Raw genomic sequence first — 15,339 nt, 5'->3', positions numbered from 1 at the left:
AGATGTCCTTTTTCGCCTATCAGAATTCTGTAAGGATCATCTTGTTCATTCTCTTTGGGTAAGAGAGAGCTCCAGAGAAGCGTAATTACAGAGAAATGCTTTCAGCTTTGGGATCGTGCTCGCAGTCACTGTCTGCTTACTCTCCGATCAGACTGGATTCGTCCGATTTTCAAACACGAATCCGTGCTTTCTCACTTGGCTTTTTCTGGTCTGGCTCACAAATATTTTTCGTTTTAGCAAAAATTGGAAGTAAGGGGTGATTTAGGAAAGAATGGTTAGGGTTAGAATCAAGCTAAATCGGTTTTTTCGAGGATTTTCGTTGAGACACCCTTATTTTTTCAGTTGAAATTCTGGATTAGCCGCTCTGCGGCTTCGTTTTGAAAAAGCCGCTTAGCGGCTAATCCAGAATTTTACAAAAGTTTACAAAGAGAATATTTGCGAAGCCGCTCTGCTGCTTCGTTCTTGAAAAAGCCGCTGCGCGGCTTTTCCGTTTGTGCTCTTTTAAAACCTGACTCAGGTTTTCTACACAAGTTTTCGTGGGTATGTCGGCACTTTTTCATTTCTCAAAAACAGACTTTATTTTAATTAAGGGTGTCAACAAAGAAAGACATGGTATTAAAAAATAGCAGTATTAAAAGACGAAAAATGCGCTAGAAAAAACGTGGCGCTGAGCGGTTCCATTTTCGTTCCACTTTTTGTTACCGCAAAGGTTTAAATATTGAATGGCGTTTTGTGAGTCTTCCTTGATTCCGCTTCCTTTTGGCTTGGCGCTGAATATGTTGTACGAGACATGTGTCGACTTCGCCGAACATTATGGAGATTTCAGCGAGTCCGGCAACGTCCTCGCCACTGCGACAGGTTTGCAGATGATCTGATGATTGAGAGAGGCGATAACCTTCTAAGACACGCATGGAATTGCAAATGAATATGTAATGCGGTTGGAAGACGCGCCGATTCTAACGCCGATGTCTACAAGGCGACCCTCCAATCTCACCACTATGTAAGTCCAAATGAACTTTTCCGCACTTGAGCTTGCTGTTTGATCAAGGCTTCCAATTTGGGCTGAGCGCTGAGCAAATTTGAGCGGAGCGATGGATAAAATTCGACTCGAATTTGGAGAAGTCGCTCGCAGCTTTGAGAAACTATTGATTTAGCCGCGCTTCGCGCGGCTTTTAATAGACTCGAAGCCGCAAGCGGCTTCTCGAAATCCGAGTCGAATTTTATCGATAGCTCCGCTCCCTCATCGCTCAAATACCGCTCAGCGCTCAGCTCAAACTCAACTTCTTTCGGTGTTTCTTCTGTAATTTTTCGCCTCAAAAATCTTTCTAGCGGGGAAACGATGAAACTGACGAAGCAGCAGCAGATCGAGTTCCGCAAGAATATGGCGAACAAGATGCGCAAGTTCACCGGCGTGACAGATAAATACGACCCTAACACGAACATGAAAAAATTCATGGGCCAGAAATCAAAGAGGAAGGAGAAAAACGAAGACGGCACGATTCCCGAGAAGCTGCAAATTTAGAATTCAAGACTCTTCTTTTCTTTTCCTTGTATATTTGAATAAACCACCAATAAAAAAGGATCAGAGTCCTGGCGACAGGGCTCTTTACAAACGATTAATGTTACATGTTTCGAGTTTTCTTGGCCACGAATCTCGGATAAAAGTCGAGCTTTGATTAATTCTAAGCCACTTTGTTTCTAGTGCTCCTTTCAGGTGGAAAAGATATTCAGGGTTTGAAAAAGATGGACGACCTCGGGGACGGATAGCGTATTGGTCGTGTGACGCTACTCCGGAGCGGAGGGCCGCGAGTTCGAAAGCTGACAGAATAAGATCTTTATCGAACTAAAAAAAAAGTCAGCGGCATCAGCAACTTGTGTAGAAAACCTGAGTCAAAAAAACTGAGACCAAAAAAACCGTAAATTGACGAAAGGCAGCACGAGCCCTGAGGTTTCTCTTGATCCCCAAAGACGGCCCCGTCTCTCAAGAGTTTTTGGTTCCTTTCGTTTTCTTTTATCTATTAAACTAAAAGCTTCAATAAGACCCTGACTCAGGATTTTTGCCCTGGTTGTCAAACCTTACTGTAAATTTCCCACAGTGTGAAAGGAAGAAGAAAAAAAAGGATGAGCCTAATGCGGGGCTCGAACCCGCGACCGTTGGATTAAGAGTCCAACGCTCTACCGACTGAGCTAACCAGGCCCGTTGGAGCGGCCTGATTTTTAATATGATAAAATGCACAAAAGCGAAGCGACATTTTTTTGTTATAAGAAATTCTGAATGAACTTTATTTTGAATATTCATAGTAAGATACTGTCCTGTAACTGTAACTGTCATTTGAAACTTGTGATTGTAACGTAGTTAAATATATTCCGTGCTCAGTAGAAAAGGTAACGAGAATTTATGGTTTCGGAAATTGAAAATTGAAGAAATCGCAATAGTAGATAAGAAATAATAAGATAGGCTAATGGCATTTCTCAGAAAATCAACAATCAACTGATTAATCAACTAATTGATTAGTCATCTTTCCAGACCCGTTTGTTCTGTTTAATACTCGTCTGGAAGGACTGGAACTCGATGTTCTCCTTGCACTCGTCGTACAGGTCGTAGTGCCAGAACTTCATCACCTAAAATTCGCCGGATGCAATTAAATCCTTCCCTTTTTCATTGAAGCACTCACGGATTTGTACGACTGGTGGAGGTTCTCCGCCCTCATCTCGCGGATCTTCCGGCAGAGCATGCAGTAGCCTAGTTCGTCGACTCCGAGGTTGAAAATTGAATGAACGTAGTTTTCGCCATCCGACTAGATAGAAAAAAATGGGTAAGGATAAGGCTTAGGAAGAGGAAAGCGGGGTTGCAAATTTGCTGAGCTGATTGAGCTGAGCTAGCTGAGTGAGCTGAGCAGTCGCTCAGCTCAGTGATTTTCGAAAATGATCTGATCTGCTCAGCTCAGCTCAGACAATTATCATTTAGCTCGGCTCAGCTCACTGATTCTAACAATATTTTACTACTAAAAACACAGTAAAAAACAGCTCAGCTCAGCTCAACCAGCTCGGCTCAGCTCTAATTCGGGTCCGCTCAGCTCAGCTCAACTACCTTAAAAAATAGGTCTGCTCAGCTCAGCTCAGAGAAATTTTTATTCAGCTCAGCTCAGCTCAGCAAAAATAAAGCAAAATTTGCAACTCTGGAGAAAAGAGTGGGGAAAAAACAGCTCATTCCATTTACCTCATCTTGAATCAGCGTTCTCCACTGATGAAAGTCCAAATAAGCTTCGTCGTTTTTATCCAGCCATTCCAAATAACTGACCAGTTGTTCAGGCGACTTGAACCACTCGACATGAATGTATCTAGGCACGAGAATGAAATGAAATCAACGAAGAGAAATTGCTGAAATTGAACTCACGAGTTGGGAGGCGCTACTTTCAAAACATCGTCTGGGTGGGGTCCAAAAACGACGGGAACGGTCTCCGAGTGGAATCCGTTTCGCCAGAACTTTTCGGAAATGTAGTCGTTGCAGTGGTAGGCGTTCTCGAAGGCGAGGTAGAACTTGACGCTTTCGAGGGAGAAGCCCTCTTCTTTCTTCTTCGAGAAGCTTCGTTCCGTCACCTGGGAATTAGGTCAGATAAATTGAAACAATCTGATAAGGTGGGTAAAAAAAGACATCCCGCTGAGAGAGGGGAGCAGCTACAGCGCCATCATTTGGATGACAAGGTGGATATAAGCGCGGTTATTTTGAAATCGACACTTCAAAAATTGAAAAAAATGAAATTTTTATAAAATGAAGCACGACTTCCTACCGAGTATCTACAATTCCTTCGACTGTTTGACAAGTTTGACATATAAAATGAAACATTATCTGCATTTTTTGTGATATCCTAATCTTCAGATGTAATACCTGTACTGTGTTTGTTACACAAAAAATAAAGATTATATTCTCATTATATCGTTCTTTTTTGTCCAATTTATAATTGATCATTTTACCTTTCCAAAGCACTGTCCTTCGCCATAAAGTCTGAGTCCCGCTTTGATCAAGGACTCCCCGTACTCCCATCGTTTCACAGCTCCTTCTGTATGATCACAGTTCGAGACAAACCAGGCGGCAATGTGTTTCTTCGACTTTTTCTTCATCAAGCGCTCAAAATACTCTTCGTCGGAAAACGGGATTTCCTTCCCATCAAATCTGCTAAACTAAAAAAAGCATTAGCGAAAGCCCTTTATTTCTGGGCTCGACGACCTGTGTAAAAAACCTGAGTCAGTGTTTGAAAGACTTTCAATGAAAAGCCGCAAAGTTATTTCAAAGTCAGTCGAAGCGGCTTCATATCTAAAAATAGCCGCTACGCGGCTTTTCATTTCAGATTTTTCAGACCCTGACTCAGGTTTTTTACACAGGTTGCCGGATAAAATCTCACCTGAATTGACTCCTCAATCATCCCAAAGCGCCTGATCGCATCCGAGTCCGTTCTGTACGAGCAAGTTAAATTGAACATTCCGTCGATTTCTTCCGTCATCAGGCTGCTGTGCTCGTGTCCTTTCGTTCCCGACTCGCGCTGGTAAAAGATGTAGAATTGATCGGGCTTACGTTTCTTTTGGCTTGGAAAGACTTCTGGCTCGCTTGCTTTTCCACGGCCGTATGCGCTTGCTGAAACTCGGATATTCTCGGCTCAGCCTCTCGGCGGCCTGTGTAGAAAACCTGAGTCAGGGTCAGAAAGATCCCTAATGAAAAGCCGCGTTTAAAAAACGAAGCCGCGAAGCTTTGCCGAAACTTTAAAATAGGCTTTTCATTAGAGATTTTTCAGACCCTGACTCAGGTTTTCTACACAGGCTGCCGAGCCCTGAGTATATTTGATCCAAGGTCGGAAACCTGTGCAGAAAGCTGAGTCAGGGTTCAGAAAGACAGTTCAATTCTTATATTCAACCTTTTTCTGGACCCTGACTCAGGTTTTTTTCTACACCGGTTGCCGAGATACTCAGGCTAAGAAAAAAGAAGAGCTCTATCCGTTTTCCTTTGAGATAAGTGAACATTTTGCCAGTGTTGAAGATGATGCCATCGGCCTTGTTCTCCAGCTCCCTGTCGACTGAAAGATGGCAGCCGCCGCAAAACGGGTCTTTTCCGGGAACGTCTCTTTCCTTCGTGTGGCGAATGGTGACGTCTGTGTTTTGCCGACGATCGCCTTCTTTTGCGTACCAAAAGAGGAGAGTAACGTCGTCTTCTTCTGCGTGAGAAGGGAGATCTTTTGACAACCAAATTTTGTCCAGCCATTCTTTTCTTTTCGATCATCTTCAAATTGAACCCCCCAAGAACTGAGCTCGGCAATCTGTGTCAGGTTCTGAAGCGTTAAAATGAAAAGCCGCATAGCGGCTTTTTTTTTTAAGAACGAAGCCATCTTTTCAGTTTCTTTTAAAATAAAGGCGAAGCCGCTTTGCGGCTTCGTTCATAAAAAAGCCGCTACGCGGCTTTTCATTTTAACTCTTCAGAATCTGATTCAGGTTTTCTAAGATAATTTCAAAGCTAAATTTGAAGACGCTTTCCTTTCTTCTTGCGAAAGTGGCTTCACAATCGTCTTGTGAAACTGGGCATGAAACTCATCCGTGAAATCGCTGTTCACATTGGCTTGATCATTGCGGTCAATCTCAGACGCTTCCGCGGTTTCGCTAATTTCGCTTCCCGTCATTTCTGATTCGCCGTTTTCTAAATTTTCTAAATTCTTTGTTGATTCTTTTGTTTTCGGATGGAAATTTTTGATTTCAGCTAAAGTTGATTTACTCTTTTTCTCGGCTCGGGAACCTGTGTTGAAAACCTGAGTCAGATTTCTTGAAGAGCTCGAATTAAAAGCCGCATTGCGGCTTTTTTAAGAAAGAAGCCGCAAAGCGGCTACGCTAGGATTTTCAATAGATTCAAATTGTTATATTTGCGGCTTCGTGAAAAAAAAGCCGCAACGCGGCTTCTCATTCAAGCTTTTTTAGAGCCTGACTCAGGTTTTCAATACATATTGGCAAGCCCAGTATTCAACTGTACTTCATAATCCGCTTAGTTTTAATCCGATCCTGTAGTTGCTTCAGAAGTCGTTGTAGTCTCTGATGACGTGGTCGTAGTTGTCGTCGTGGTAGTAGTAGTGGTAGTGGTAGTAGTCTCCTCCGGCTGGTCCTCTTCCGGCGGCGGCGTGGCAAGTTCCATCATTTTCTGCACCTTTTTGTCGTTAGAGCTTTGATTATCCAGTGGCACTTGCTTCGTCCGCTCGCTGCTGCTGATTACCTTCTCGACGTTAAGCTCAAAGAGAATCAAGCACAAGGCGGCGACGAAGAGCGCGATCAAGCACTGTTTCTCTCGCCCCAGTCTGGCAGACATTCTGGCTCACTCTTTCCCTCTTCACGACTGTTTCATAAAAATTGACCGACTTGGCTGGAATTTATAATTTACGAAAGGGTTGATTTTTTCTGAAAATCGCTGAAAATGCTAGTGCCGCGAAATATCCGCGGGCAATGCTATGACCCGAGATAGTGTACTGCCCTTTGCAGCATTCGCCCGCCGTGAAATCGCATTCTACATTTATTTTCACTCGAAAGTGGTCAAATTATCAACCCAGAGAGCAAGTTAAAATAGGCTATTTTAAGGGGGTAGATTATCTTTTTTTGCCTTGCTAAATATAGATAAAGAAGATCGTTTTCAAATATTTTATTAAAACTAGAGACTTTTACGACAGTGAAAATAGGAAAAAAAATAAGAGTTTATGGAAGGTGAGGAGTCCAAACTGGTACTGATTTGAAAATGAGATAACAGCTGTGACCTAGCGCGGCGGTTCTAAGCTTGAACTAACACGGGTTGGCATTGCCTAAGCCAAGTCCCGCCTTTTGAAGATGATAACGTTGACGGAGGGCTTCCATCGCCGCCTCCAATTCTTTCTCGCTCTTCAATAACGCTTCTTCCGCTTTCCTGATTTCTTCTTTCAACTCTTCAGCTTCAGCTTCGAGCTTTCGTGTTTCATCCTTCACCTCTCGTTTTAGGAGCATCTAAAATTAACGAATCAGGAGCTTATTTTTTCCATTTTAATTAACCTCAGCCTCAGCATCATTGACGTTTAGTCCAAGAGATCGCAAAATGGATCCAAGTTCCCTGTCGGTGACTATTATAAATAGTTACCTGAGTGAACATTTTTGATTGTTTTTTTCTAATTTGAAGTGTGTGGAATCGAACGATGAGACTCTCCGAGACTCCGAGGGTCTAAAAAATTTGGGTTGTTTTTTTGAAAAATTTCATTTTTTAACAAAAAAGTAGTCTTTGAGTAAAAATTTTTTCGCTTGGTAATAATTTGACCTCAGTTTTTCTCAAAGTTTCTAGCAGTTTTTCTCTTTAAAAAGCGGAAAAAATCTTCCTGGTTTTTTGTCATCGAGTGAACTGGCGCAATTTTCGAATTGAAAACTGTTTTTATCAGATTTGCGATCTTATATTTTTCAGCAAAAACATGATTTAGGCGGAAAAATGCGCGATCACAAACGATCCGACCCGAAAGGAACGAAAATCTCGAAACTCTGCCGTCGCCGATTGATGGAACTGGCATCAAGAAAGCAATACGAGCCAAAGTGGGTGGCAAAAGTCGACGCTCAGATTCCTTGGGTCGTCGAAACGCTCAAACGAGTTGGCGAAAACGGAACACATTTTCCTACACGATGCCAGCTGCCTTGACCGTCGTCCTTGATTTCGCACTCGGCATTGACTTGTCCAAGCACACAGATTACCGAGACAGAATCTGCTTGTACGCGAACAACGCCCTTGAAAGCGTTGTAAAGCTGGACAAGTACAAACTGTTCTTCATTCATCTTCCAAGCTGGCTTCGTGTTTGGATACCCTTGCGATTCTCGCCGGACTGGGTCGCTTACCAACAGGTTTGTTTAAGAATTGAAGGCGCCTGACAATTGAAAAATCGACTGAAAACTGGACTCTTGGCGACGAAACTGAAAGTCTCTTGGCGATCCTTCCCTCCACGATCTACGAGATCTACAGATACTGCCCGATGATCTACAGAAGTTTGCTGCACAGTATTACCGAGAAAACAGAAATCCTTGGTTAGACAATACGGTTATCTTCGGCGACTTTTTGTTTATTTTGTTCTTTTAGGGAGACTTTCGAAAAGGACGAATTTATTTGCTTCAGCATCGTATTTGGAATTTCAGGCATTTTGAATTCAAACTTCACCCTGACCATCCAATGCCCATCGTTGAGACCGAAAAAGGCTGGAACAGCTTCTGGACGCGACAACCTCACCACGCGCCGATGCACCACTTTTCTGGGAAGGTCTTCTTCTTCTTGAGATCTACCTCCTTAAAGCTATCGCTTCTTTTTAACTTGTTCATCAAAATTTTGATGAGCTTTGATTGATTGTATCAAAAATGGATTTATGCTTTCATATTTGTTCTGTTTCTATGTATATAGAGATATACCAGAGTATATATATGCATATGAATTACTTGTTGTAGTGGTTGTCGTTGTCGTCGTTGTGGTCGTCGTTGTGGTTGTGGTCGTGGTTGTGGTTGTAGTTTCTGGGAAATCAAAAGAAACTATTTGCTTGGAGCAAGCATTAAATTCACTGGCGAGTTTGACGATGATATGATCAATGATTATCGAACCCTCGAGGAGGTCGGGCACACTGATTTCGATCGAGCTATCAGAAGTTGTCAGAGCAACCCATTTCTTGACTTTGAACCACTCGTTGCTCGAGCTGACCGGCGAACTTATCACTTCTGTTTCTCCGTTTTTCTTCGCCAAAACGCTCAAGTTCTCCGTGCTCGAGTCTGTTAAAACCTTGACGTAAAATTGGACGACGTACTGGGCATCTTCGACGATTCTGTCTGTCAAATCAATCGTCACAACCGAGTTGCCAGGGAACTTGAATCCGCGTTGGACGTAGCCGTCCCAGTGGACAGCGCCAAATTGAGCAGAAACAGAGCTGCTTTCTCCACCATCAACGTCTAAGTCGCCTCCTTCGACGAGATTTCCGCTCTCGTAGTTGTTGCAAGGCGAGCTGATGATTTCCTCGCGCTCTTCAATGACATTCCCGTCCGCATCTTTCAAAACAAAGCGGTAAGTTCCAGGAGTCATGGATCGAACGTAAACATCTCCTTCGTTCGAGTAGCTAATGCTGCCCATGATTGGCTCTGTCCTCAGCTCTTCAAGGACGAAGTTGATGTAGGCCATTCCCGCGGCGTTCGGGTAGCTTGGATGGCCGAGGTGAGCAAATGGCTCTGAAAACTCGTTGAGTTCATTTTCCACGAAGGCTTTTTGCTCGCTATCTTGCATGGCGCCTTTCAAGAAAGCCCAGGCGACGAACGCTCCTACAGCCGGATCGCTGTAAACATATCTCATGAAATCGCCGACTTCCTCGCCCCGGGCCGTGACGTTGAAATTGGCGATGTCGAACTCGGTGATGTAGAGCGGGAGGCCGGTGGAAGAGAGCATGTCCATCCGGTACTTGATGTTGTCGAAGTTGAGGCCCGGATGCATGTGCGCCTGGACGCCGACGTAGTCGATCAGCTCAATTTGCTCCTTCGTCACGTCGATCATGCACTGAGTCCAATCCATGTTGACGATGTTGAAGTCGTTGACAATGATTTCCGCTTCGGGATCGTTCGCTTTGAAAGTGGCGAAGATGTCGTCCCAGATGTTCGCCAAGTTGTCGCGGTAAACAGAGCCGTGAGTCGGCTCGTTCATAATCTTGTAGATGACGTTTCTGAAGCCATGCTGCTTGGAGCCATTGTACTCTTGAAGAAGAGCCGCTTCCCAGTCGAGCATCAGCGCTCTGATTTCCTCCAAATCGCCACCCGTCGTCGCCAATTCGTTGAATCGCTCGCCAAACCAGGTTGGCGAAGCTTTTGGATGGTAGTTCCCTTCGTCTACTTCCCAGAAAATCGTGTTTCCGGAAACGGGAATGCTCTGATTCGCGAAAAACGCGTGCATCAAATTCGCTTCGCTGAAATCTCGAATTCCTTCTGTCGATTCAACAGCTTTCCATTTCAACGGATTGACCAAATGCGCGAAATTGAAGTAGTAGGAGAACGAGTTCAGTGCGTAATCGTTGAACTCGGAATCAGCTTCGAACCAGGAGGACTTGGCTGTCCCCGCCCAGTCGAACTCAGTCCTGACGAGCTGCGAAGTCATCCGGCTCCCTTCCGGCGCGTTGGTGAATTTAAACTCGACTTGGTTTTTCTGAACTCTTCGATTCGCAAATTCGCGCCAGCAACCCAATCGCTCTGCCGCTGCCAATTCCGCGCCGAGAAATTGTCGATGAAGACCTCCACACCGCCAGCCGGCATTTTTACGTTTGCCTCGACGCTGGTTACTTCCGCGATGTTCTCGGAAAGAAGATTTTCCAAGCTGCATCTGTTCCCGTATTTGTGCCACTTTCCGTCGGGAACGACGCAGCCGCTGTTGCACAAAATGTTCAAGTTCTCACTCGACCCATCTGTATTAACAACACGAGCAGTGAGAGACATGCTGATCTTCTGCCAATCATCGTCGTCTGGATTTGCCCGAGCGAGTCCGGAATCGACGAATTTCGCCCAGTAAGAAAACTCGACGATTCCCCCAAATCAAGAGAATCCAAGCACAGTTTTTGATACAACTTAAAGTTCTCCTGTCGATTGAACAATCTCAAATGCGCCAAGGCGTTTTGAGATTTGGACTCGGAAAGTGTGTTGTAGACGCTCTCGATTTCACCGTTGCTGACTTGCCAGCCGTTGATGTCGAAGAGAGTGTGCTCGGTGGCGACTTCGAAGTCGGCGTTGAAAATGAGCCCGTCTTTTTCGACTCCGCCGACGAGCGTTTCTGTGTCCACAGCGATGATGTTGTCGATGTGGTAAGAAATGTCAACGTCGTCGACGACAACGGTGAAGTAGCAGTTGTAATTCGCGATCAGTTCGTCTCCACTAATTCCCATCGCGGCCAAAAAGTCCAAATGATGCAGCGCGTGAATCTCTTGCCAGAGATTCTCTCCGTACTCATAAGGAACGTTTACAGTCGCTCTGGCAAACTTACTGGAGCCGCTTCCTTTCGGTTTCGCCTGGAAAGACGGTCGAACAGTAAATTCATCGTGGTCGCCGATAAACTTCATTTGCGCCTTGAAATAGACATCTTTTCCTTCCAACTCGACGAATTTGCTGCAAGGAATTTCTTGAATAACTCCCTTCCAGTTCGCGTCTCGCCCCTGGAATTTGAGCCCAGCCCCGTCATAAGATTCGATTGTGTTCGTTCCCGAGCCGCCTCGGCTTTCCCACGCGCCAGTGTTGATGTCTTGCTCACAGACTGAGTCTACGAAGATGTTGTTTGAGAGGAGATCACACGATTCAACATTGCACACGCGCATTTCTCCGTCAGAAGATGTCTGAGTTCCTACTGAGCCGCTACTAGTTGACACGCAGGGAAGGGAACATTTGCTCCAGGTTTTTAGTGCGATTGGTGTTGTTGTCGTCGTCGTAGTCGTTGTTGTTGTCGTCGTCGTTGTCGTCGTAGTCGTCGTAGTCGTAGTCGTAGTCGTAGTCGTAGTCGTCGTCGTCGTCGTCGTAGTTGTAGTCGTAGTCGTAGTCGTAGTCGTAGTCGTAGTTGTTGTTGTAGTGGTAGTAGTAGTTGGTTCAAGAGAAAGAGTTTGAGTACATTCTTTGTAAACCGAACCTTTCTGGACCAAAATATGATCAATAAATATCTCTCCAGTATATCCAGGCACAGACAATTCAAGTGCACCAACTGATGTAGACAAGGACTTCCACTTTTGGCTAAAATCCACTCGTTATTCGCCGAAACAGCAACTCGGAAAAGTTCAACCCCATCAGCGCTAACAACCGCATCGACTGGCTCCGTCCATTGAGTCAATTTGACGTAGAACTGGATTACATAACTCGACTGGACTGGAACTGTGACGTCAATGGTGATGATGTTCTCTCCGCTGTGGCCGCGGACGGCAAGCGCGTCAGTGACGTATCCATCCCAGTGGATTTTTCCGTTTCCGTTGACAGTAATTTGGGCATCGACGATGCCGGAATCGAACTCTCCATCGACAACTAGTTGTTCTTTGGAATAGGGATCGCAAACTGAAGTGACAGTTTCAACCACTTCGGAGAGCAATTCTCCGTCTGGGCCAGTGACAGTTACCAAGTAATCACCAGGAGTGAGTCTTCGTTGGACAGTTTCCCCGTCGTTAACAGTTTTGGTAAAGTTGCTCATGAATTCTCCCTTGACGAGCTCGATGTAGGCCACTCCGGCGGCATTCGGGTAGCCAGGGTAGCCCAGATCAACGAACGGCTCGGAGTGCTCGTTCAAAACGCCTTCGAGAAAGAGTCGATCGTAAAAGTTCTGTCCCGAAGTTCCGAAAATCACGGACCAAAGAGTGAAACCGACAATTTTCGGATTCGCGTACGCCAGTCGGATGTGGTCGGCGACGTCGAGTCCGCGATCGGTTCTGTTCCAGTTTTGAACGTCGAACTCGGTGACCCAGAGGGGAATGCCAGTTTCGGAGAGCAGGTCGTATCGCTCTTGAGTCACTTCCGCGTTGAAGAAGCCTTTCACGTGGGCTTGGACGCCGATGTAGTCGATGTCGGTGTAGCCGTCGACGAGGTCGTTGAAGCACTGCGAAGTGTCGCCGGAAATGAGCTGGTAGTCGTTGATGATTCGGTCTGCATCGGGATCGACCTCTTTCATCAAATCAAACATGTCCTGCCAGATGCCAGGCAAGTTCTTTCGGTACTGTTCGCCATGAACCGGCTCGTTGAAGACCTTGTAGCTCCTGTTCTTCCCCTTGTACCGCTCGAGCACTTCCCTCGCATGGGCCAGCATCATTTCTCGATAAGGTTCCAAATCGTCTCCGTTGGCGATCGCGGCGGCCCACTCTTCCTTGAACCAAGGAGGAGTCGCCTTCGGATCGTTCCCGCCAACAGTTTTTCGACTTCCCAAAAATCGTGTTGCCGGAAAGAGGAATGCTCCAGTTTTGGAATCGCTCGCTGATGAAATCGCCTTTTAAGGATGCTGCGGAAAAAGACCTTGAGAACTAATAGTATGAGCTACTGTCTACGCTGCGTGAGAGATACGGTTGTTTCCCAGGAGTTGGGCATTATATGAACAGGCTTTCGCGGAGAAATAATCACTCAAAAAGAGAAAAGAAAAAAGAAACAAAACTAGGGCAGTCTGAAATTATCACCAAAAATTATTGACTGCAAATTGACTGACCAGTTGCCTACGGTAGCACTAACTGTAAAAGCCCAATTTAGTGACAAAAATGCTGAGAGACGAGATGAAAGAAAGCCTCATTGCCCGTGAAAGTGTCTCTTCTAAAGAGTTCATTTTCAACGGCTTGAAACTGGCGTTTTTCTGCATTTTGACGGCGCTCTTCCTTGCCAACCTCTGTAAGTCTATACAGCTCAATTGAAAAGCTTCAATTTTCAATTTCTAGACGTGACGATGGACCTGTGCCGACTGCAAAATCAGCAACTGGAACTCAACAGAGTCTTTGCTGACTCCATTTTTGAGCTCACAGGAAATCAACAAGGTAGAGTTTCTTTTTTTTCAAAAATTGAGCAACCAGTTTTTGAATTTTGAATTTTTCAATTTTCAAATTTTCAATTTTCATTTTTCAATTTTTCAATTTTCGTCTAGATCAGTCCAAGATTCTCGCTAAATTGGAAGAAATCGTCGGCAATCCGGAAGTTAACGCTCTCGAAAGAAGATGAATCTCGCAGTTGAACTGCTTTTGCTCCCCTTTGCTGCTTTGAACCCTCAAATTAACGACCCTACCGATAGTACCGAGCTTGACAAAAAAGAAATAAAAACAAGAATTTCAAGAAAAAATCGCGCGTCCCTTCCTTTTGTGTAATCTCTTACTCCCTTGATCCTCTCGACCGCCTGCCACTTCATCTCGTTGGTGATGAATCCGTAGTTGAAGTACCAAGGGAAGTAGTTCTTGTAATCTGGCACGACTTCTTCGCACTCCCAGTTCCACTTCGATCCCCAGGGGTATTCGTAGCTCAGCTGCTCGAAGCTGATTCTGCTTCCATCCGGAAATCCGAGGACGTCAATGTCGACATTGTTTTTCCTGAACTCGTCGATTCTCAGATTCGCGCCGGCTTTCCACTCTTCTTTTCGAACATACGGGGCCGCGCGAATGTTGTCCAAGTCCATGATCGTTCCTGGCTCGGCGCCGTTGATTTTTACCTTGACTTCGGTGATCTGGTCGATCACGGTGGCGGGGGTGGAGATCAGCCACTCGTCCAAGCCGCAAATGCCGGCGTACTGGCGCCACTGATTGTCCGGAATGACGCAGCCGGAAGTGCAGAACATCGAGTAGGAATCGGCGACTCCGTCGGTGATGTAATCGACCACCAAGTTGAGCGAGAGCTTGTTCCATCCGTCGTCCTCCATGATCGCTCGCGCCTGGCTTTCTTCCGAAAACTTGCCCCAGAATCGGAACTCGACGGGGCGGCTCCGGTCGAACTCGTCCAAATCCAACAACTGGTAAATTCCAGAATCGGTGCTTTGACGATCTCTCGCGCGCAGATACGCTTTTCCGGAAGGAGCGTCGTTGTCGTAAACGGTCTCTAGGACTGCGTTGCTTTGCGACTGCCAGCCAGGGCCGATGGGGAAGAGGCCGTTGTCGGTTGCGATTTCGAAGTCGCCGTTGAAGAGCAGATCTTCTTTGGGCACCATCGAGGCCAAATTGCTTTCGGTGGTTAAATACGCCTGGTCGGCGAGATAGGTGATTGCCGGGTCTCGCACGACTGCGGCGAAGCGGCAAGTCATGAAACTCTCGTCCGCTGCCTGCTCGGCAGTGATCCCGTGATCGGAAGCGGCCGTCATCAACCTCGTCTGGGCGATCTCGAACCACTCGTTGTCGAGTCCATCTTCGGCGGAGACCGATTGCTCGCCAAAGTTGAGATAAATTTTCGACGCGCCGCTGGCGAATGTGACGACCACTTGGGGCATGACGCCAAAGACGCCGTGCTCGCCGACGAGTTTGATGAAAAACTTGGCGACAAAGAGTTCTTGGTCGTGATCGACGAGCGCTGACTGGGCTCGGCAATCTGTGTAGAAAACCTGAGTCAGGGTCTGAAAGATCTAAAATGAAAAGCCGCGTAGCGGCTTTTTTAAAACGAAGCCGCTTCGCTTCTTATCTTCCTATATATCTTCCTTGATTTTAGATCTATAGACCCTGACTCAGATTTTCTGCACAGGTTGCCGAGCCCGGAGCGCTGAGCAGGGGAAATTGGTGGTCATTCCTTTCCACTGCTGATCGCGGTTTTTCCATTTGAAACCGGTTCCGTCGTAGGCTTCGGTGACGGCGACGATGCTGCCCCCGGTGCTTCTCCAGGTCG

General features: G+C 45.9%; 2 protein-coding genes, 2 long non-coding RNA genes and 1 other non-coding gene across 5 annotated transcripts; 2 read left to right on the top strand and 3 right to left on the bottom strand.

Annotated features, from left to right (window-relative positions):
• The first annotated feature begins 776 nt into the window (after nt 1–776).
• Nucleotides 777–1,522, top strand: LOC145707074 (uncharacterized). The gene is made up of 3 exons (XM_081784552.1): nt 777–858; nt 904–1,000; nt 1,330–1,522. Exons 1-3 carry the CDS (start codon nt 777–779, stop codon nt 1,520–1,522), a joined length of 372 nt encoding a protein of 123 aa, XP_081640678.1.
• A 602-nt stretch (nt 1,523–2,124) lies between these two features.
• TRNAK-CUU (transfer RNA lysine (anticodon CUU)) lies at nt 2,125–2,197 on the bottom strand. Its single transcript has one exon. It is a non-coding gene; the product is annotated as a tRNA-Lys (tRNA).
• Nucleotides 2,198–2,269: 72 nt separating this feature from the next.
• LOC145707072 (4-galactosyl-N-acetylglucosaminide 3-alpha-L-fucosyltransferase FUT6-like) lies at nt 2,270–5,666 on the bottom strand. The gene is made up of 8 exons (XM_081784550.1): nt 5,536–5,666; nt 5,022–5,260; nt 4,404–4,633; nt 3,976–4,182; nt 3,398–3,600; nt 3,221–3,341; nt 2,676–2,798; nt 2,270–2,622 (listed from the first exon to the last, which is right to left on the bottom strand). Exons 1-8 carry the CDS (start codon nt 5,664–5,666, stop codon nt 2,512–2,514), a joined length of 1,365 nt encoding a protein of 454 aa, XP_081640676.1. The 3' UTR covers nt 2,270–2,511.
• A 985-nt stretch (nt 5,667–6,651) lies between these two features.
• On the bottom strand, nt 6,652–7,209 carry LOC145706922 (uncharacterized). The gene is made up of 2 exons (XR_014134718.1): nt 7,133–7,209; nt 6,652–7,002 (listed from the first exon to the last, which is right to left on the bottom strand). It is a non-coding gene; the product is annotated as an uncharacterized LOC145706922 (long non-coding RNA).
• A 6,023-nt stretch (nt 7,210–13,232) lies between these two features.
• Nucleotides 13,233–13,772, top strand: LOC145709992 (uncharacterized). Its single transcript, XR_014134983.1, has 3 exons — nt 13,233–13,377; nt 13,425–13,520; nt 13,628–13,772. It is a non-coding gene; the product is annotated as an uncharacterized LOC145709992 (long non-coding RNA).
• The last annotated feature ends 1,567 nt before the right edge of the window (nt 13,773–15,339 follow it).

This window comes from Oikopleura dioica, chromosome XSR (genome assembly GCF_907165135.1).
Source record: "Oikopleura dioica chromosome XSR, OKI2018_I68_1.0, whole genome shotgun sequence".
NCBI classification, from domain to species: Eukaryota; Metazoa; Chordata; class Appendicularia; order Copelata; family Oikopleuridae; genus Oikopleura; species Oikopleura dioica.
Note: the sequence above shows the minus strand (reverse complement) of the source record. Positions and strands in the feature narration are given on the sequence as shown.